The 23128-nt window shown below is 42.3% G+C and overlaps 1 protein-coding gene across 1 annotated transcript; it reads left to right on the top strand.

The window, feature by feature from the left end:
- The first annotated feature begins 463 nt into the window (after positions 1-463).
- Positions 464-22907, top strand: Rbm17 (RNA binding motif protein 17). The gene is made up of 12 exons (XM_008825140.3): positions 464-632; positions 5478-5618; positions 7890-8006; positions 9218-9384; positions 10457-10554; positions 13670-13726; positions 15263-15404; positions 17526-17689; positions 19078-19151; positions 20803-20901; positions 21564-21636; positions 21749-22907. The coding sequence occupies exons 2-12, from the start codon at positions 5496-5498 to the stop codon at positions 21850-21852; spliced, it is 1218 nt and encodes a 405-aa protein (XP_008823362.1). The 5' UTR covers positions 464-632; positions 5478-5495; the 3' UTR covers positions 21853-22907.
- Positions 22908-23128: the final 221 nt, after the last annotated feature.

The raw sequence follows: 23128 nt of genomic DNA, 5'->3' as shown, positions 1-23128 counted from the left end.
CCATTTACACGAAGCTTGGTTTTCTTTTCCCTTCCTTTAGTTATTCTCAATTTTAAACTGTGGGGGTTTATAATGTTTACGTTTGTTTTGAAGCTTATTTCAACGCCTATGGCTATTCTGAAACATCTTGCCTACGGACATTTACTTCCATCATTTCGCATATGAAGGACTAGTTGTGAATGAAAGAGAAGTGGGGTCTTGGGAGGATCCTCATCTCTCTCCTGCTAGACGGTACCGCCTTGAACCCTACACCTCACTATCTGGGTCATTCAACACACGGAATTCACAAACCTTGAGCCAATGGCGACACCTCTTGGTGAAAGATGAAGCTGGCAGGGGAGAGGTGCGATGCGGTCCTCCCGCCAGCAGGGAGCAGTGCGGCCCGAGAAGTGCAGCTTTGGGTAATCGAGACTCACGCAGGCGCAGACTTCCGTGCAGAGGTAGGCGCAGGCGCAGACGCGCCGCTCCCAGCAGCCTCCGCTCTCTCTCCCCGCGCCGCGGAGCGCCCTGCGGACTCTGCGGAGGTTTGGCACCGCGGCGGGGTCCAGGGGTTTACGGGCTTCAGCGCAGGGCGGCCGGGTTCCGCGCTGCCGCCTCCGAGGCCCATGGGCAGAGTCGGCTCGGAAGGCCGGGTGAGTGGCGCCACGGCGACCGTGGGTGAGCGGCCTGATCCAGAGCGGACACCCGGGGCGAGTGCGCCTTCCCGGGATGTGCCGGACTCGAGGCCGCGGCTTTAGGCCGCGCGGTAAGGGGCGCGGGATCCGGCCGGGGGTCGCGGACCCGGATATGGTTCTGGGTCTCACGTCTCCACCGCGGGCCTTGATCCTTGCGGTTCCCGACCCGGCCACTCAGATCTCTCTCCTGCGATCGCTTTGGGACTATAAAACATGCCTTTCTCCTCTTCACGGCCTATGTCCTGACCAAGGTGTTGGGTCACTTAGACCTCGGGAACCTGGAGTGCGTGTCTCCCTGAGGCCCCAGGAATGGGGGGGGGGTGTTTTTTTTCCAGGCCCCTAGAAGTAAAGGTTGCGAGTATGAGCATCCCCCAGAGAGGCTCACCTGGACAGGTAGAGGCAGCCTTCAGCCCTGGCTTTAAAGAGTTTTAGCGTTCATGTCCATGCCCCAGTTTTTGAGCTTCTCCTGCTTGGTTGGATACGACGTGTTAAGAACACGGGGCTGCAGGTAGAATGAGGTGCGTCTCCGTGAGAAGCAGGCTTGAAAACCCAGGCCTGGGTTGGAATGGCATAGGGTCTGCACAAGCCTCCAAGAGGAGCTGATGGTTATTTGGTCTTAGAGGAGTTTCTGTTAGCTGGGCAAATGCTACCCTGTTGATAAAGTGGGAAAGTAGCACCGGTGAAGCCCCGTAGAGCATCCTGGAAACTGCAGGTTAGACAGAGAGTAGTTTAAGGAGGGATTTAGAGGGGAGATAAGGTCAGAGATCCTGTCCATCCTTTGACAAGTCAGGAAGGGAGGACCATTGACAGTTTTTATTGATAAAGGCAAGGATGTTGATTGGGAAAGATTCTGCTTATGCTCAGATGGGTAGACTAGAGTAGGTGAGGACCATCTCCCAGTGATGGGTGGCATTTTAAAAGCGTGCAATGCAGTGCATCCATTTTTACCAGATTTGAAGATATTTTGAGATAACGAGCTTTAGTGAGTATGTGCAGTCTCGTCAAGTGTGGTTGTATATGCCTGTAGCCCTAGTATTTGGGAGGTAGAAACGGGAGGATCAGGAGTTCAAAGCTAGCCTTGGCTACATAGTAAGTTCATGCAAGGCCAGGCTCAACTACTTAACAGCAAAATGAAAGAAAAAACAAACTTAAATGGACAGCATTTTGTTTTTAGAATTTGCTAATCAGTATACTACATGTTGTACATTTTAGGACAGAGGGTAGGTTGTGAGATGAACAAAAAGAACAGGATGTAAGATAGGAGTGGAGAACGAGTCTGATTGTGGAGTTCTTTGGCGTCAAAAACAGCCTTTATTGAAATGTCTGAGAGAGTTGCAATTCCTAAAAAGGTGAATTTGTTTTTACCTGGTTTTCATATTTTTTCTTTTTTTCCCCTGATTTTCTTTATTTTGTGTATGTGCACATGTGGCGGTCAGAGGACAACAACCTGTGGCAGTCATTTCCTTCCATGTGTGGGTTCCAGTGGTTGACTTCTCACTGATGCCCTGATTTGTTTTAATTTCCTATTGTCCTTGAGCATGACTTTTTCAGGCATTTTTCCAGTAGGGAACGGGCAAGCCTTCAAATCTTCCAGAATAGTAATAGAAAAGACCTGTTCTATTGTATACTTGTTAAGTATAGGTGGCTGTAGTGAAACTGTTTTTGATGTGCCACGGACTGTGCTAATTTGGTAATAGCAGTTTGGAAATTTAAACTGTTAAGGATGGTGTAGGTAGAGATGTAGGAAAAAATTCTTTAAAAAGTCATCATAAATCCTGTACATAAGGTGGACTGACCAAAGAGCAGTACTGCCAGAAAATGAGCTACCTAGGGGTGGGGAGATAGCTTAGTCAGTGAATTGCTTGCTGGGCAAGCATGAGGACCTGAATTAAGATCCCCAGTTTTCACAAAAAAGGACCTGTGCAATGGTACGTGCCTGTAATCCCAGCTCTGGGGAGGCCAAGATAGGAAGATCCCTGGGGCTTGCTGGGCAACTACCTGCCAAATCAGTGAGCTCCAGGGTTTCTCAAGAGAGCCTGTCTCAGAAAGTAAGGTTGAGAACAAGAAGACAACTGATGTCCATCTCTGGCCTCTACATGCACATGCACACACACATATATACCCCCCCCCAAACAAATAGGCTGGCTGGCTGGGCATGGTGGTGCCAACCTATAATCTCAGCTCTTCACATCTTTGAGAATACCCATACACATATATACACATGATAGGTTAGCAAATACTTTATAGAGCTCATAAAAGTCAGTTATTTGTTTGTGTTTACATTTGATCCTGGCATCCGTGGCAAGTCTGAATATTAGAAAGTGTTGGATTTTATTACCTGGCATCAGACTTCATGAAATAAATGTGTTATGTCATCTAAGTGATACCAGAACATTAATTAGGTTGTTTCCATCTTAGCAGAGTCATGTTAATGTTTGTGCTAATTTTCACTGGTTGTGGTGTATGGGGGGAGGGATTAGTGACCAAACTGTGGGATATTCATGAATGCTTAAAATAGCTAAAATGTAAATATGTAGACTTTAAAAGATATAGGTCCACTGAGCCTTTGTAAGCAAAATATATGAGAAAAAAACAAGGACGTAATAGAACAAAATCAGGGAAAATCCCACAGGTGCGTTGAGGAGCCCTGTGATGGTGGATTCGTGCTCAGACCCTGTCTTGTTTTGGCTGGCACATTGAGAGGCGCTTATAGTGGTGTGATGAGCGTAGGCTGTCCATGGTGGGCAAGGATAGTAAGTGTACTCTTCCTGTGAAAATCCAGGTCTGTGAACTTAATGAAAACCAGGACACTTCTGCATTTACTGAGGTGCAGAGATTTTATTTTATCTCTGTTACAGAAAACTAGCAATTGCTGGTCAGTTTTCTAATACCTAAAGTGCTTTTCAGGGTTTGCATAGACAAAGGAGAAAGGAAGTGGACAGAGTTAGGTTTTGCTGTGTACTGATTTCTGAAGCTTGAGACATTGAATCACGTATCAGTATACCATCCTCAATTTAGAAGTGAAATGGAATCACAGTAGTCTCTCCAAACCTCATTAATTCAGCAATGAAAATGTCATTAAATACGGAATTTTTACGATGGAAAAGCTCTGTTGGGCGCAGAGATCCTACATACTGCTTTATTTTTTTAACCCTAAAATTTATGGAAATATCTGTCAGAATTGACTCTCCTGCATAGGAAGAGTTAGCTCACTTCCTCGTCTCCACCCCATGTGCTGCCTTTTTTTTTTAAATTGCTCTGTGGCCCAGGCTGTCTTGGAACTCATGGTCTTGTCTTGGTCTCCAGGTGGGTCTATGCTGGTAAAATAATTGTAACACAGACATAAGATTTTAGTCATTCATTAAGTGTGTACTTCTGTGATGATAAGTATACTTAACATTGTTCAACTGTCACCACTTTTTGCCTTAAAAAAAAAAACTGTTTGAGACAGGGTCTTGTGTAGCTCAAGCTGACCTAGAACTCACTATGTAGTAGAGAATGACCTTGAACTTATAATCTTCCTGCCTCCACCTTCCAAGTGCTGGGTATCAAATCCAGGCTTTGTGCATGCTAGGCAAGCACTCCACCAGCTGAGCCCATCCTTGGTCCCATAGGCAGATGCTAATAAAGAAATAGTAGGATAAACCCATCTAACAGTCTTCCCTTCAGAGTCGTGGTTTATAATAACCACAACTTAAGAAATCATTTTTATCATATTTTCTTTGAACATGTGTAATTTAATTTAAAAATTTGGGGGGCTGTGGCTGGAGAAATGGCTCAGCAGTTAAGAGCACTGGCTGTTCTTACAGAGGACCTGGATTTGATTCCCAGAACATACATGGCAGCTAACAACCACCCATAACTCCAGTTCCAGTGGAATCCAATGCCCTCCTCTGACCTCTGCTGGCATTGTACAACACGGGTGCACTTAACGTACAGGCAACATACTCATACACATGTGATAAAAATAATAAAATATTTTTAAAAATTTGGGGGGCGACATAATCTGGTGTAGCCCAGACTGGCCCCGAACTCCTGATCCTCCTGCCTCTACCTTCCAAATTCTGGGATTACGGAACTGAGCCACCACACCTGACTTAAATTTTTTTTCTTTATTAAAGGATAGCTGCTGATGCCAATCTGTCCTACAAATTGCTGTTTCATAAGACTTTGTCTAAGCCGGGCATGGTGGCGCATGCCTTTAATTTCATCACTTGGGAGGCAGAGACAGGTGGATCTCTGTGAGAGTGAGACTAGCCTGGTCTCCATGGCGAGTTCCAGGCCAGCTGGGGCTACAGGGAGACCCTGCCTCAAGAAACAAAACAAAATTACAAAAGACTACTTCTTTTGCCATTGAGATGAATATAATTTTTTAATTTGACTATATATAGTTAATAGTCAAATAACCCAAATGTAGACCTTCATCCTACTTCATTACCTCCTCTAGAACCGAAGGATTTTACTCATAAATTACTACACCGTATAGTCTTTTAGATTGAGAAAAGAAATTCTGAGCTGGAAATAGTGGCACATCCTAGCACTTAGGAATGGAGTAGGGGAGTCAGGAGTTCAAAGCCAGCTTGGGTCTCATGAGACCCTGTCTTGGGAGGGAAGGAGGGAGGGAGGGGAGGTGGGTTGATTCTAGAAGCCATTTTAAATAGTTTTGTGTATTAGAAAGAACCCTGCATTTGTGGTTCTCAGGCTCCTGAACCTTTTTAACGTTCTGTGACGCTGTAGTTTAACACACAGCTCCAGCTTCCTTCTTTTGGGCGTTCTTTGCTCGCTACTCTTCTTGCCTTGCAGCACTAACCCGAGAAGAAGATGTCCCTGTATGACGACCTGGGAGTGGAGACCAGTGACTCGAAAACTGAAGGCTGGTCCAAAAACTTCAAACTTCTGCAGTCTCAGCTTCAGGTGAAGAAGGCAGCCCTCACTCAAGCGAAGGTAAAGACAGGCCCAGAGTGGGAGCGCCAAAGTCCACTGAGTGTGTTCCTCACAAATAGTTTAAGAGTGGGAATTGTCCACTTTGCTTATTTTCTGAGGGTCTATATGTTTTAGAACGTGAATCCTTAATGGAGGCTTTATTCCTCATATGGGCCCAATAAGAAGCCAGAAATTCATATGTTCATATGAAATCTAGGCTCTTGTCTGCCTGTCTTTTTAATTTATGCTTGCTTTTATTTATCCAGACATTTTAATGTCAGCTCTTAGCAAATCTCTTCAAGTTTCAGTTGGTCAAAATAGAAAATTACTTTTAAAATCATCTCTGCTAACTTTCTAGCATCAATTTTAAGGTTGCTGTGTGTGATTGTTTTTCTTCTTATAAGGAAGTGAAGCTACACTGTATTTCTCATAGGCTGTTTATCGAGTTCTTCAGAGTACTACCCAAACCTGTAAAAGTATTTGGTAGGGAAAATTTCACCCATATCTGAAAGATGAAGCTGTAGTTTTGTTTGTATTTGCGTTTTGAAAATGCATTTTGAATGAAATGAGCAAATACACAATTCTCTTACTTCCTGTTCATAATAATAATGATAATTCATGCTGTGAATTATTTATTTACATATTTATTTTTATTTTATGTGTTTGAGAGTATTACCTGCATGTGTGTAAGTACACCCCTCGGAGGTCAGAGAAGGTATCAGATCCCCTGGAACTGGAGCTACAGATGGTTGTTAACCACCATGTGGGTGCTGGGAATCGAACCTGGGTCCTCTGCAAGAGTAGTCAGTGCTTTTAACTGCTGAGCCATCTTCAGCCCCGTGAATTATTTATTAACTGATCAAACTATGTTTACTTAAAGCATTATTGTATTCCAGAGAGATAAGATTTACATGGTGATAAGAATCAAAGTTTGTACAATTTAAATTGCAAAATAAGAAAGGTAGACTTTTATGACTATAAAGTTCTCAGTCACCATCAGCTCCCAGTGATCATCACTGACAGCTTGTTGGTCCACCTGGTGTGATGGGGATGAAGCACACCAGCTCAGACTAGCTGCTTTACCCTGAATCAAACCAGCATTTAGAAATCACAGCTCATAAAGAGAAGTCAAACTAGACCACCAGGAAGTTATTAAAGAGAATTAAATGAGCAGTGTTTTACAAGATCACTGTCACAGGGGAATAAACAAAGAAGATGCTGATGCCACGTGGTGGTATCAGGAAAACTGTTATAAATGGAGACATTGCTAAACCAAAAGTGCATTTTGGAAACTTTGGTAGAATCTTTTTTTTTTTAAATCAGCTATTTAAAATACATTTTTGAGGGTGGTAAGATGGCTCATTGGGTAAAGATGCTTACTGATGACCTGAGTTTGGTCCCCAGGACCCACATGGTAGAGGGGGAGAACTCATCCCTACAAGTTACCCTCTGAGCTCCACACACAGACCGGGGCACATAATGCCCACCCACATACACAGACATGCACACAAATGAATGTGGTAAAAAATAGGGCAGGATTATATATCTTAGTGGGAGATGGAGAGCTCTGACCTCTAGGCATCTCTGCCCAGATGTCAGAGCATGTGATTCATCAAAAAGGATTCACGCAAGATGAAGTATAATTCAGGCTTGCCCACCTATGGTTAAGGGATCCAATATGGATCTTTTTCACACGATAGTCACATGTAAATAAAAGCAGTCCCATGTACTGTAAATTTTTCAGAAGTAGAGGAAATCTGTTTTTGTTTTTTTTTTTTAAGACAAGCCATGTGTGGTGGTGCACATCTTTAATAGCAACTTGGGAAGCAGAGGGAGGCAAATCACTGAGTTTGAGGCCAGCCTGGTCTACATAGCTCGTGTCAGAGCTACATAGTAAGACCCTGACTCCAAAAAAAAGAGAGCAAAGAAGGGTTGAGGTCGCAGCTCTGTTGGTAGAGTGCTTGCTTTGCATGCGAGAAACCCTGTGTTCAAGTCCCAGCACAATATAAACTGGGCCTTGTCATATACCCGCACTCAGGAATGTGGAGACAAAGATCAGGAATCCTAGGTCATCCTTCGCTACTTAGGGAGTTTGAGGCAAGCCTGGGTTATAGAAACCCTGCCTCAAAACAAAATTAAGAAACAAGAACAAAAAGCTGACATTTAAAGGATAAGTTTAAGATTATGATTTTATCCTATGCTTGTTACAGAGCTGCCAGAAAAAAAGTGTCTGTTGTGAATAGTATGAATTAATTTGGAACTTTGTTATACTTTTCTTGTTTCTGATGCTAGAGCCAGCGGACAAAACAAAGTACAGTCCTTGCCCCAGTCATTGACCTAAAGCGAGGGGGCTCCTCAGATGACCGACAGATTGTGGACACACCACCTCACGTAGCTGCTGGGCTGAAGGTAAACCCACACATCCCTGTAGTCTCATACACTCTCCTGTTGTTTGTATATTTTATTTTATATGTGCTACTCTTATTTTTAAGGGGTGTGTGTGTGTGTGTGTGTGTGTGTGTGTGTGTGCGCGCGCGCGCCTATAGAAGCCAGAAGTGGTTGTTGGATCCCTTGGAGCTGGAGTTATAGGTGTTTGTGAATTGCCCAGGGTGGGTGCTGGGATCTGAACTCTGGTCCTCTGATAGAGCAATAAAGCACTCTTAACCACTAAGCCATTACTCCAGCCCACATGTGTGTTAACTTTTAACCAGTGGTCTCCTCAGCAGGCTGTTGAAAGCTAGTTAGTATTATTTCCAGCTCAGTTTTTACTTTATCACCATCAAGGCATTTACTTATTTAAAAATCATCTAGAAACATCAGAAATGAGAGATAGGAAAAAAAAAGTATTTTTTCAATCATATCCTCCAGAAATTAAAAATTACATATTTTGGAATGTTTTTCTTGTATGGCTCCTCTACCTTCTGTTCTCTAATTTGCTTTTCTTCATACCTCATGGAGTGTCTGTCCACTTTTGTCAAAAAGTACAAAACTATGCTTATTTAATGGCTTCAATGTATTACTGCTTTATAGATGACCTATGATTATTTAATTAATGTAGGCTATATGAGTTGTTTCTAATTGTTAATATTTGTAAACAGTATTAGTATATATTTTATTGTAGATTAAAATAGAGAGAGAGACTTTTAAAACAAAATGAGTCAGGTATAGTGGTGCATGTCTATAACGAAGGGAGGAAGAGCCGGAAGCAGGAGGATCAGAGTTCAAGGTCATCCTCCACTTTGTGTCTGGATTGGGGCTCTGAGCCCGTCTGGAGGGATGAAGGGAGGGCTGGAAAATAATCCATTTTTACATTTATTTTTCTATAGATACTATTCAAATGATGGCTGTGGTAGTTTATAAAACACTTTAAAACATGACTGTGTTCTTGGATTGTCGTGTCTTTTTAAGCTTTTCAGTGCTTCTCTGTAAATAACTTACTTTGCTTTGTCACCGTTCTGCCACTTCCTGGGGAGGTGTGGCCTCCTGGGCATTTGTTTCCTCATCTAGAAAACTCCAGAGCAGTAGATAATCTGGAAGGCTATTTTACCTCATTCTGTGACGTTAATTCTGTGAATAAACTTGGATGCGAAGATGGTACTTGGATATTTCTGCTTCCTCAGGATCCTGTTCCCAGTGGGTTTTCTGCAGGAGAAGTGCTGATTCCCTTAGCTGATGAATATGATCCTATGTTTCCTAACGACTATGAGAAAGTGGTGAAACGCCAAAGAGAAGAGCGGCAACGGCAGCGGGAGCTGGAGCGACAGAAGGAAATAGAAGAAAGGGAGAAGTAAGGCTTCCTGGGCTGGGGGGCTTTGCTGACGGAACGTGCTTAGCATGTCAGAGAAGGACTTCGGGGTGTGTCAAGGGCTGAGGCCTAAATCTTACTGTTCTTGAGAATTTGTCATTGTTCCATCCCACCCTTGACAGCACACCAACATGTTTCATTAGAGACTCAGAAAACCTAAACTGTAGATTTTGTGTGAGTTAGAAGAGTGCTATGTAAGACTGATGTTAGCCAGGTGTGCATGCTTGTAATCCCAGCGCTCAGAATAGGGGAACTGAGGGGCATCCTCGCCTACATAGGGAATTCCAGTCCAGCCAGAGCCACATGACAGACCCTGTCTGAAAAACATCAGACAAGTGGATGTTGAAAATTTTTTTCTAGGCTATGATTGTTAGAATCACAACTATGCACAATATTTCAGTGCTAGTCTTTACTCTTTTCGAGCTATCTGAAATTTTTAAAAAATGGATAGGTAATAGGATTTGTTTTTTTAAAATATTTATTACTTTATGTATATGAGTGTATTGCCTGCAAGTATGTAAGTGCACCTGTGTTGTGCAATGCCTCGGAGGTCAGAAGAGGGTGTTGGATCTTCTGGAGCTGGAGTTACAGAAGGTTGTTAGCCACCATGTAGGTGCTGGGTCCTCTGTAAGAGCAGCCAGTACTCTTAAACACTGAGCCATCTCTCCAGTCCCCTTATTTGTATTAAAATTTTTAATATTGTTTGTTAATATGCACTGTTCATGAATATGCTATTTCCCATTTATTGGATCTTTTCATGAGTGAGTGCATAGCCTAGAGACCTAATGTCATTAAACCGCATGTGCTTTATAATCAAGTTGAATGGTAAGAAAACTTTTATGGGTTACATCCGTGTATCTATTAAATTTGTTCAGTTTGTCTTTTTGAAGTTTCCTTTGTATACATTCCAGCATGTATGCACAGGTTAATTTATTGTGAAAGCAGATTTTTTTTTTGTTTTTTGTTTTTGCCAAGAGAAAGTCACAATAGCATTTAAGCTTCATGTTCTAAACTGCTTGGTCTGTGATGAGCATTCATTTCTTTGTTCCTACAGGAGGCGTAAAGACAGGCATGAAGCTAGTGGGTTTTCAAGGCGACCAGACCCAGATTCTGATGAAGATGAAGATTACGAGCGAGAGCGGAGGAAAAGAAGTAAGACTGCTTTGGGCAGCAGGCCGCTTTGGGCAGGAGGCCGCTCTGGCCAGCACCGCCTGCTTTTTATTGCATTTTACACATAGCTCATTGACACTGAGCTGGATAAGTCCACATTCGCACAGCAGCTTCCGGTCTTAACTATTGTCACAGGCGTTCCACTCTGAACTTCATAAACGCTTTATGACATCTGCTGTGTACTTTGAAAACAGCATAAGCTCTGTTCTTGCATGAGGCCCAGTCATCTTTGCCTGTCTCTAGCCCAGGACATTTGTGGTCCTCACTGGATGAGAGAGGGAAGACGCCATCCAGAGCACATCGTTACTCAGTGGATTTGAGAGTCTGCTATGCTCTGTGTGTTGTTTCCCCTGCTGCGTGGGAGGGCGGAGTCTGCACCAGGGCCTTTGTAATGTCCCTTCTATCTCAGTTTTCTGAGCAGAGTTGTGTTGTATTTGAAATAAATTCTTAGCAGTTACTAGCAGTAGCTAGCAGCAATCGAAAGAATAATTCTTATTTTAGGTTTTTGGTGTTGTGAGATTTTTGTTGACTAGCTTGGTTGTCAGGTTGAGATTTCAGGTTGTCAGGTTGAGATTTCAGGTTGTCAGGTTGAGATTTCAGGTTGTCAGGTTGAGATTTCAGTGAGGAATTTGAATCTTCTGTGTCTACTAGGTAGAGGCTCTTCACAACTGTGGGCAGGTTCTGTTTCCTTCCATTTTAAGTGTGAGACACATGAGTCACAGGACATTCTGGGTGTCACAAGTCCACTTATCCATGAAATCCTGAAACCCTCATTCTAATATAGTGTCCTTAACAAGCCCTGGGATTAATGTGTCATAAATCCTGGCATATTTCTAGACATGTAGTTCAGTTTTATGACGAGTGGTCTTGTCAGCTATAGACTCAAACCTATTATAGGGCATACTTTAAATATTAGAAATAACTTTTGAGTGGAAAAGAGCAAGTTTATGATTGTAAATTCTTAGTGTATAAATGTATATGTGAATTGAATGATTTTGTATTGGTGTTTTGTTCCTTTTTGTTTGTTTATTTGGTGGTGATAGTGTTGTTTGAGACCTTCTAATTACATATAGCCCTGACTGACCTGATACACTGTATAACACAGACTTGCCTTAAACTCTGGACCAACCACCTGCCCTCAGACTCCTCTGAGTGCTAAGATTATAGGCATATATCGCCACAACTCAATTGTTTTTCTTATTTAGAATAATAATATTTATTGACTGCAATCTGCATGTCAGGTAGTAGGCTGCACATTTGATACCCTTTATCAACAGCCATTTTAACCATCATTTATAAGTTAAATATTCGTGTTATCTTCCAGCCCGTAAATTGCTCTTTTTTTTTTTTTTTTTTGTAAGGTGTGCTTTCTGTATATTGAGAACATTTTACTCTTTAAACAGTAGCAGGAACTGTACACCCAATGGTAGGCTTTGTATTTGAACTTGTAGCTAATAGGAAAACAGCAGCATTATATCTGATGTGTATAGTAGTCTCACTGTATCTCAGTGCACATTGTCAACTGAGGTCTGAAAATATGGTTTATAGTGCAGTAAAATATTCTGAGGGGCCACATTCACATAGTTTTATTAGAGTACATTGTTACAGTTGCTAATTATTGTTGTTAATCTCTTACTATGCATGGTTTATAAATTACACTTTTATCAGTTGAGCACAGTGGAGCATGTCTATCTATAATGTCAGCGCTTAGGAGGAGACAGGAGAATCACAAGTTCAGGGCCAATCTGAGCTACACAGTATGCAAGACCCTGTGTCAACCAAACAAAACAGATTTTTAAAATGTCCCCAGGAATTTAAGAAGGTTGTATTTCTTTAGGTTCCTATTTCCTGTTAACCTGTGTCTCCCAGTCTATTAATCCCAATATATTTCTACTAGCATTAATGTCTTTTGTGAAACTTTGTAGGCTAGTACAGCATGGTCACCGAGGCAGCTTTAATTGATATTTTATTATTTTTTACTTCACTGGTGATTAAGCCACATTACACTGAGTGGGAGGACACCGAGATCGGATCTCTGTGCGTGGGCTTGGAGCTCACAGCCCTCTTGCCTCCACCTCCCAGCTTGCTAGTACTGCCATGGGCCGGGCCAGGTACACAGTGATGTACGTTAGGCCTCATACCTAAGGAAGAATTCCTTTCAGTCCCTGTGCACATTCTAGTTGTCAGCCAGCTGATAGGAAGGCCCGGTATCCTCGTTCTCTGCCAGCAGACATGATCAGAAGCAGTGACACAGCATAACAGGTTCTTCAGGAGCCAGGACCCTGATGCAAAGAGGTGTTAGTGTCAGTGGTTTGCAGCCTGGCAAAGGGGCATACCTGGTGTGGGGGATGGCACTGGTATCATAGGCAGCTGGGCTTATTCCATTTCTGTAGATTCATTCTCTGGGCATTTTCTCAACTGGAAACCAGAAGCTATTTGAGCTTTTAAAGATTAAGCACAGGTGAAGGCCTGAATATGCATGTGCGGGCTCATACGCTGATTCTCTGGGTTTATAGGTTTGTGCTGATAACTACATACTTGAGAACTACATTCTATGGCTCTTAAGTGCCTTTTTGAGAAAATGGTTTTGTTTGGGTATTAAATTTCTACATTTAGAAATTCTATTTCTATCCTTTGAGAATTTCATACTGTGTATCTTGATCACATTCACCCAGTCCTCTCCCCCCACAAGGCCTATCTACCCCTCAAAACTTAAGTATCCTCTTTTCAGTATCCTACTGCGTCCAATTTGTGCTGCATTTGTATGTATGTATGTACACTTACACTTATGGGTGTGGGGCCATCCACTGGAGTGTGGTCAACCTACCAGGGGCCACATCCTTCAGAAACTGACTCCTTTCCCCAGTCAGTGGTCATCAGCTGTCAATAGCTGCTCAAAAGAGTGGGACTCATAAGGCCCTAATTTTCTACATTTTTTATCCTAGCTTTAGAAACGTAATTGCTTGGATGTTGCCAGGGTGGCAGATCTTTTTTTTTCCTTTGGAGACAGGGGTGGCTAATACAGCAAATGGACACGGTGCCATGCGTCAGTCCTTGGAGACAGGCATCCTTTAATCACAGTCTTTGTGTTTTGCAGGTATGGGAGGAGCTGCCATCGCGCCACCTACTTCTCTTGTAGAGAAAGACAAGGAATGTATGTACATCTTTCTTCTATTCTGATGCAGGCTCTTAACCCTACAGTGGGGAGTTTAAGCTTGAGTCTTTTATTTGGTTCTCACTGCTCAAGCCACAGTCACACTACACTTGGCACCTTTTAATGTCAGGTTTTAATGTGTGTAGATTTATGTGGTGGGATAATCTTTTTTTTTGTGTGTGTATTCTTAAAGCAATTTTTTTTTTCTCCCAAAGATCACATGTTTGTGTTAGTTACATTTGGAGTTAATAAAAACTGTAGTAAACTTGGGCCTGGTGACTCATGCTTATTCCAAGAAGTGGGAGCCTAGAGGAAGAAGGCAGAAAGACATAACAGTTTAACTCACAGATGTATAGCCTTTCTCAAGGGGCAATGTCTTGCCCATTTATTTCTTTCAGAGTGTTTGCTTAAGTATCTTGGTGTCATAACACACCCACCCACTGCTGCTGCTTCTGCCAGTGCTTCTAGAATCTGGAGGTTGGGGTTGAGCTTTCCCTAGGCTTTGGGCTGAGCTAAACCTAACCTGTCATTAAAAAGAAATCTATGGACTGGAGAGATGGCTCAGTGGCTAAGAGCACTGTGCACTAGCTATTCTTGCAGAGGACCTGGGTTCGATTCCCAGCACCAATGTGACAACTAACAATGGTCCATAAACCCAGTTCCAGGGGATCTGATGCCCTCTTCTGACTTCCATGGGCATTGTACAACATGAGTGCACTTATACACATGCAGGCAAAACATTCATACACATAAAAATAATAAATTAAAAAAAAAATCTGGCCATCTGTAATATTCTTTAATATGCATTATACTATTATCTTTTAAAAGAAGATAACTTAAAAATATTGTTAAGTATTTTTTGGGTTAAAGACAAACAACAAAACCCTTAGAAGCAGTAAACTCTAATTAAAACCAGTTTCTGAGAGTGGAGGGCTGGGTGTCTGACAGCTGTAACACTTCCTAGTGATTCTGTGTGTAGATTAGTGTGTAGTGGGTTGGAAAGTATTACATACAGTCCTGACCTCAAAGACCTTTGTGGTCTGCGAGGCTGGTGAGGAGTAAGTTAGAGTCTTAGGGTAGGTGCACAGATGCATGGGACTCATGAGCGTTACATTGAATCTCCTTGGAACATGCAGAAAATCTTTGAGACTCAAGCAAGAGTTGTGGTTTTAAGTGAGTGCTGTAGCAGGTCAGCAGCATATCAGTGAGGCCTCAGAAAGGACGATTGAGGACATAAGCAGCAGAGGTGGAGTCCATCAGAAGAAGGTCTCCCATCTGTGATCCCAAAAGGCTGTGTAGAAGTGGGGGAATTTTTGGTAAACCAGAAATGTAGATTAGAGGAATGGGAGGGCTGCCAGGAGAAGCAATATGTGTGAATTATGCAACCCATTATTTTGAATGCTAACTAAATCCTCTTGTCTAAGAAAAAAAATACCCTGAATACAGTAAAATCAGTGAAAGTATATAGTTGGTACTAGTAATGTTTCCAGTGTTTTTTATAGTGTTTGGGTAAACTTCTTTATTCTTCTCCAACAGTACCCCGAGATTTTCCATATGAAGAGGACTCCAGACCTCGATCACAGTCTTCCAAAGCTGCTATTCCTCCTCCGGTATATGAGGAACCTGATAGACCAAGATCTCCAACTGGGCCCAGCAACTCCTTCCTTGCTAACATGGGGTAATGATTGAAGTATTCAACCTAGCTAAGAAAAAGATAAAAATGGCTTGAGATTCTGGGGATGGTGGCATACCCCTGTAATCCCAGCACTTTGGAGGTACAGGCAGGAAGATTGTTGCATCTAAGACAACCTGGGCTGCACAGGTAGACTCTGAGAAACTGTGTGGCGTTTTTACTGCATTTTGAGTAGATGGAACTCATTTGAAAATGAACACGCTTGGTTTCTAAGGAGACACTGGGTGTGTTTGGTCATGTGCTCTGCGGATTAGTGTTCAAATCATACCCACTGAGGTTTTGCACGAAACAGTCTTCTAGTGCAAGTCTTGGCTGATTTAGCTGTTGCACACTATCTCTAGATAGGGATAATTTCTGATAATTGATTACACTTTTTTTCCCACAACATTTGCAAATAGAATGGGTCGTGTGGGTTAGAGCTGATTTAGGTTATCTTCAAAGGTTGAGGGACATGGTTTTTTTCCTAATGACTTAGATCATTTGCTTTATGGTTGTGGTTTGGTTTTAAGAAACTGTTTTGACTGGGGTTATAGGTCAGCGGTGGAATGCTTGTCTACTTATATCAGCCCTGGCCTTGGCCTCTAGCCACTTTCCCTCAGAACATAAATTTTAAAAGACCTCTTATCATTCTAACTATAATTAGACATTTGTTTGCCAGAGTATACAAAATAGATTTTAAGGTTGATATTCAGGTAAGACTTGATTCTCTTTGTTCTGAGATAGGGTCTCCTTGTAAGAGCACAGACTGGCCTTAAACTTAAACTCACTGTCTCCCTGCCACCTGCCTCAGCCCTGGAGTGCAGAGTTAGGACTGCAGGTATGTACACTGTGTTGTAGCTTACTGTGATGCTGAAATGGCATCACCCTAATTTCTCTGTTCTGTGCTGTAAAACAAGATGCCGTCTGCAGTAAACACACTGCCAGTGAGACAGCCAGTGTGGCCACCCTACTAAACTGCTGCACCTGCGGGTAACTGCCTTGGTTCTCAGAGCCCTCTGGGAAGAGACCATTGTAAGCTGCAGTCGATGGCTGGGCTTCGTGCACAGCAGGAGGACTTTTCAAATAATGAAAATATGAGCTTCAGTCCTCGAGTCACATTGGCCTCCTTTCAGGTGCTCATAACCACAAGTGACGACTGCAGTAGCATACTGCACTCTGCTTCTGCTGCCCCACTGCCCCTAGCCTTGCAGCTGCCAGAGTGCTCTGATCCCGCCTCACTGCCCCAGAGTGCAGGAGGGTTGGGGGTGGTGCTTCTGTCCCTCCTGCTTATCGTAAAATTGACATTTTGTTTGATTTTCTTTTAAATGGGATTGGATTTTTAACTTGTGGTTAAGAAAGATGCAGTATGATATAATTTAACCATTTTTAGTTGTTTACTTGTTTTGACCTGCAATAGCATGTTCAAAAACAAAATTAAAGGAATTTACAGAAAATGAAATACTACGCGCAGTTCTAGTGGAAGGTTTCGTGAGTCATCACTTGGGGGCACCCTTGAGATCCACTGGACACCTCTCAAAGAAGGAGGAGAAAACTAATGCCATCTTATAGAAAGCAGTGGACTAAGACTCAGGAGCTGTGGTTCTTACTCTAATTGCCCTAACACCTGTAGCGAGACTCTTAAATGTGGTTCTTGCTTAGGTCTAACCTTAAGCTAGCCATCTAATCCTGGTCTGGTTTTTAATATCCCATCTGTTATGTAGATGATCTCTGAGGTTCCTTCATTGGATGTTCAGCTTTCCCATTTAGAAAAATACAGTCACCTTCGTTATTAGAAACTTCACACTTAGTTTTTGACAGGCTACTGTCTAACTGGTCCTAAGCACACATGCGGTGCTTCCTTCTGCTAGAAAGATGGCAGCAGAGGAGTTGCATTCCCCTCCAAGGTAAGCTCAGGCCATCTTGATTTGTAGTCATTAGCATTTTGTATTTCTTTCATCCTGGGCCTCCTCACTGCTTCCATCTAGAGACCACTGCTAATTATGTGGTGTCATTGAAGCCCATGTGAATCTGAATTGCTTCTGGCCAAAAGGAGTTTTGCTGTGGTGTAAAATCCAGTGTGTTCTGTGGAGTGACATCAACTCGACGGATCCTTTTCCTTTGTCCTAGTGGCACAGTAGCACATAAGATTATGCAGAAGTACGGCTTCCGGGAAGGCCAGGGCCTGGGGAAGCATGAGCAGGGGCTGAGTACGGCACTTTCGGTGGAGAAGACTAGCAAGCGGGGCGGCAAGATCATCGTGGGTGATGCCACAGAGAAGGGCGAGTCTCAGGGTAAGTTCTCAGCAGTACAGTGGTTCCTGGTTATGTGATTTTCCACTTCTGTCTTATGAAACCAGAAACCTGAGGCTCATCTTTATTGTTTTAGAATTGAGACAGAAAGATGAAATATTCCTGTGGGAGTGAAACAGTGAGAGGATTGGGCAGGAAAAAAACAAAAAACAAAAACAGTCCTGAGGAAAATATTTGCCTAGCTACTTTGCTTAGGCAAAGGATCTTGATAACCTGATAGATTAATTTTCTTGTTTTTATAGTAGCAGGACAGAGCCATGTGCTTTGTGTTAGTGATTACATCTGCTTGGTTCACATCTTCAGTGGGTCTTCTGTACTTCTGTGAGACAAGATCTCACTATGCAGCCGTAGCTAACTTGGAACTCACTAGACCAGGCTGGCCTTGAACTCACAGAGATACCTCCCCTGCAATGAGTGCCACCATGCCCAGCCTACTTTCTGTCTGCCCTTTGATTATAGATGTGGTTTCTAGCTTTACTTACAGATCGTTCTTTCGCGGAGCTCTAATGTTGCTCTATGGTCCGCTGGTAGATGGTGTCTAGTTGCTGTTTTATTTTCATGTGATTTTTATAATCTGTTCTAAGCAGAAAAAAATGAGTTAATTTTAAGTCAACTAACTGAATTTCCCTTTTCTAAAATTAAAAATTCTTCTGGCAGCAGCCAGTCAGCTGCCAAAAATAGTATTCCCAATTCGTGACATTATCTAAAATTAGTCAGCTAGTAGCTAGGTTATTTACTGTTTATTACACTGGACTGGGTGCTCCAAGGTACGACTCACCAGTAAGAGTGTAATGTAACTCTGTCGAAAGAAGGAATTAAAATGAGCAAAAGATGGCAGTAATAGTAAAAGCCAGAAACTTCGAGAAAGTATTATAAAAGCATGTATCAAAGTAAAATGTTTTTTATTGCAGGGACTGATTGCATAGGTGCTTATAAATGGCTGTAGGACACAAATGATGGATTGTTATTCTAATTAGCCATCATAATGGGACTCAGTTCCATACCATTTCTGAGTTTCTTTTCCTGTTGCTGTGATAAAATGCCCTGACAAAGCAACTTAAGGGAAAAAGGGCTTATTTGGCTCTTGATCTCAGATTATAGTCCATTATCTTGGGAAAGTCAGGATGACAGGAACTTGATGTTGAGCAGGGAGAGTGAATGCCACATGTGTGCTAGTTCTTAGTTCAGTTTCTCCACTCTGGTACAGTCTAGGACCCCATGCCCAGGGAATTTGGGTCCTCCACTGCAATTAATGTGGTTAAGACAATCCCTCACAGACATTCCCAGAGGCTCTTCTCCCAGGTAACTCTAGATTGTGTCAAGTTAACAATTCAAACTATCACAGTGTCTAATGATATGTTTTGATACAGATGCATCCAAGAAGTCGGATTCAAATCCCTTAACTGAAATACTTAAGTGTCCTACTAAAGTGGTCTTGCTGCGGGTAAGAAGCAAAGAAACTTGTCCATCCGCCTTGATTTCTATGTCACCCATCCTGCTTTTCCTCACATGCGTTCATAAAACCCCACGGATACCCTAAGAGTCAACTCTCACTAGCAAAGCTCCTTATGCAACAGATGGTAATTAACACAGACAGCCATGGCTGGCCAAAATGTAGAGAATAAGAGACTGCAGAGTGCGTGTCCCTGGATAGGACTCCTTTATTAAACCTCTGCCACCCAGCAGGGCTCAGGGACCATTTCAGAAGGGGGATGGGGGGCTCTCAGAGCCAGGGTGATGAATGACCACAGGGAAACAAAGGTTTTTCAGGCTTCTGGGAACTTGCTCGTTTGAACTTACAGCAATGGTGACAGCATGCACAAGACCCATGAAATCTTAAACCAGTCAAAACCCCAGCATAGAAGGGTGGAGGTGGGTAGGAAGCCCAGCCTTAGCTGAGGAGTTATTGGCAACTGATCACTGCTGGGTGAGGGAGAGCTGGTCTTCTTTAAGGGAGTGACACTAGATAGATTGACCAGACTCCAGTGGATAGACTCACACAGAGGGACATTTGAGGACACAAACTTGACTCACTAGCCTTTAACATACATGACAGAATGCATGAAATCTGGTGGGAAGGCTTTTATCTTTTCACTAAAATGTATTTTCTCTGCTAAGTGTGTTGAGACTGCAGTGAGTAAATAATTGAAGACATACATTTCTAGAACTTTTATGTTTTATTGCTCAATAGATGGTTTTGTCTTTTAAAGCTTCATGTATGTTTATAAGAATGCTAGCTTTGGAGTACTTCTGGGACAAATTTTTCCATTGCATTTTTTGACATCAAGAGCCCTTGCTTTGTCTGGGATGTGGCTCAGTTAGAGCACTTGCCTAGTTTTGCACGGGCCTAGAATAGGGGGTATGGGGAGCATTTGCATTGTATTAGTTACTTTTCTGCTGCTGTGATAAAATACCATACTTATCTCTATATCACTGCAGGGGAAGGACGAGGGGTCCCCAGGGCACTGCTGTCATAAGTGCCAAACACACAGACCTTGGGTGAACTGTCATGGACACTGCACCCTGCAGATGTCAGGGCCTCAGCTGCTCAGTGCACTAGTGGGCCACCTTCTGGGTATAGAGCTTCCATGGAGGCCAAGGGACCATCAGGAAAACAAGTAGCACTACCTCAAGCGATGTGGCATTTGGGGAGTTCCTAAAGGCAAGGGGCTTGCGAGAGGAACTCAACAGAAGGGAGGTGTATTAGTTACTTTTCTGTTGGCTGCAGTAAAACACTGTGAACAGAAGTGACTTAGGGAAGAGTTTATTTTGGCTTATGGTTCCATAGGGAGAGTTAATGGTACAGGAGACATGGCAGAGGCAGCTGGAGCAGGACACTAACTGATCACAACTTCAAACACAAAGAAGAGAGCAAACTGGAATGGGGCAAGGCTATAAACTCAGTGATGCATTTCTGCTAGCAAGGCTCCAACCTCCTAAACCTCCCCAAACAGTGATATAGGAACATCAGCCAGGATCTTGTGGGGGACCTTTCTCATTCAAACCACCATAGCCATTGTGAAAGAACGTTACTCATAAAGCTCTTACATATTTATAAGTTATGCTTGGTACTTCATTTTTCATTTTGATTATAGAACATGGTGGGTGCAGGAGAGGTAGATGAAGACTTGGAAGTTGAAACCAAGGAAGAGTGTGAAAAGTACGGCAAAGTTGGAAAGTGTGTGATATTTGAGGTAGGAAGCTTCTCTTACAAAATTGTAAGTGGCTCACTATAAATCATTCTCTACAAGTAGAGCTGGTATTACACTAACATTGTCTTACTGCAGGAGGTGACAAATACTGGTTATTCTTCTCACTGTGTATTAGTTTTAAACATAAACAGTATCAGCTTTGAGCTGCTGGATATGTGGGGAGCAGTGGGGAAAGGGTGTAGAGATTGGGGTGACAGAAGAGAGCAAGGGCTCTGCAGGGGGTTATTGGAGTTTTGCTTACATACAGCGAGTGGAGCCATACTACGGATCTCTTAGAAAGCTAAAGCTACTCAAGATGTCAAAAGGCAACTGGGCAGCAGTCTCTGGATCTGAGTTTCTGCCTTCACTGCTGCTGCTTCATCGTAGTGTTGTTTGCTGACTGCATTGTTACTTGATTGCGTGCTAGCTGATACAGACAACTTCCTCCAGAAAGTCAGGCTGCATTGCTTAGCTTGCACTGTGTGTTCCCAGCCCCTAGCACAGTGCCCATCAGAAAGCATTATGTTTTTGATATGAAAAATTATATGTATGTCCTTGATGATTGACTATTCCTTGTCTTATGTAGGATTATAATTAGAATATTTACACTGACACAAGTTAGATCTCAAATGATAACATTACTCATACTTTTATTTCATTTCTAGATTCCTGGTGCCCCTGATGATGAAGCAGTACGGATATTTTTAGAATTCGAGAGAGTGGAATCAGCAATTAAAGGTAATCTGTACTGCTAACTTAAAGACTTTAAAAATGTTTAAGTTGTTGCTTAATACATGTAATATCTTACAAAATCCGGTATTAACTGATTGTCTTTTTGTTTGCCTTTTAGCTGTTGTTGATCTGAATGGGAGGTATTTTGGTGGACGGGTGGTTAAAGCATGTTTCTACAATTTGGATAAATTCAGGGTGTTGGATCTGGCGGAACAAGTTTGATTTTTAAGATCTAGTCATCTCCAGTGATCCTTAATGAGCTGCAGACTGAGCGATGAAACAGACCTCAGCCTCCACGGCTGTTGGACACTGAGACCCTTGGATGGACTTCTAAGATATATGTTGATGGATCCCTTTTTTATTTTGTGGGGTTTTTTTAATATAGTATAAAAATCCTTCAAAAAAAAAATCAGTGTGCCTCTCTGGTTGTCTCCTTACTCCTGCTTCTGAGTTGACGGTATTTTTCGCTGGCATTTCACAGGTTTCAGTAATGCAATGTTTTTTGCACTAAAAGTATCCAGGAAGGTTTGGAATGTGGAGTTTGTACTAAATTACCCTTTTTCTTTTTTCATTTAATAAAGCCTACAAGTTACTAAGCTGTAGCTTCATAAAATCCAATAATAAAATAGCAATTTGGCAGTATGCCAGAGGGGAAAATGCCTGCTTTCTCTAATAGAGAAGTTCCTAGTGAGTCTAGTCCTGAAAATTTTAACAGCCTGAAATAAGACCGAGGAGTTGTGGTCCTACTAGGGCCTGTTAATGAGTCATTTGTCGTTAAGACAAATCAGGCTTTGTGATGGATTTATGTGGTGTGAATATAGAAATCATGAGTCCAGCGTTGCTTTTTGGACATTCGAACACGGTCTTCAGAGTAGATTATAAGGGTTGTTAACTCAAAGCCTCACGGGTACATTGTAAACATGCCCAGTTGGGTTTTGAAAAGTGCCATTTTCTCGGAGTCATGCTTATACTGGCAAAGTTTACAAATGTTCTATTGTATATAATTTAAAAATTCATAAAGTTAAACCATGTTAGCTATTTAGTTCTGGAATTGTGGGAAATTATATCTTTGAAGCACAGTGGTATGGGTTGCTTAAAACATTAGCTGGACTACGGAAAAGAAACAAAAAAGTTAGTACTTGGGTTCATTGCCCGAGGAAGAGGTACTTCAAGAAAGTGCTCGGGCCAGTGTTGCGTCTTGATTTCCCAAAACTTGCAGGTGACATCACTGAAGTAAAAACTGAAGGACACGAGCCTGTGTTCTGTCTTCAAGTTACGACCTGGGCGAAAAGAGCTCACAGGTTCTTTGTGTCTGTGGACTTGGTTTAGAGACATATGGAATACTTTTCTTCAGAAGATTTTCTTGTGTTTTTACTTGAATAGATTTTATGTTGTTGAGTGTCACTTTATTGAATAAAAATGAATTAAGGGCTGGGGAGATGGTTTCATCATTAAAGTGCTTGCTAAGATACCCATAACCCAAATACAAAGCTAGATG

The sequence above is a fragment of the Nannospalax galili genome, unplaced genomic scaffold, assembly GCF_000622305.1.
Source record: "Nannospalax galili isolate Female #2095 unplaced genomic scaffold, S.galili_v1.0 scaffold209, whole genome shotgun sequence".
Classification (NCBI taxonomy): Eukaryota; Metazoa; Chordata; class Mammalia; order Rodentia; family Spalacidae; genus Nannospalax; species Nannospalax galili.
This window is presented reverse-complemented; position numbering and strand designations above follow the sequence as displayed.

What these genes read in the sequence shown, in the direction of transcription:
- Rbm17 (XM_008825140.3), top strand. Translation starts at nt 5,496, where the DNA reads ATGTCCCTGTATGACGACCTGGGAGTGGAGACCAGTGACTCGAAAACT. An exon ending in ACGTAGCTGCTGGGCTGAAG is followed by an intron (nt 8,007 to 9,217) that starts GTAAACCCACAC and finishes CTGCTTCCTCAG; the next exon opens with GATCCTGTTCCCAGTGGGTT. An exon ending in AGTGGAATCAGCAATTAAAG is followed by an intron (nt 21,637 to 21,748) that starts GTAATCTGTACT and finishes TTTGCCTTTTAG; the next exon opens with CTGTTGTTGATCTGAATGGG.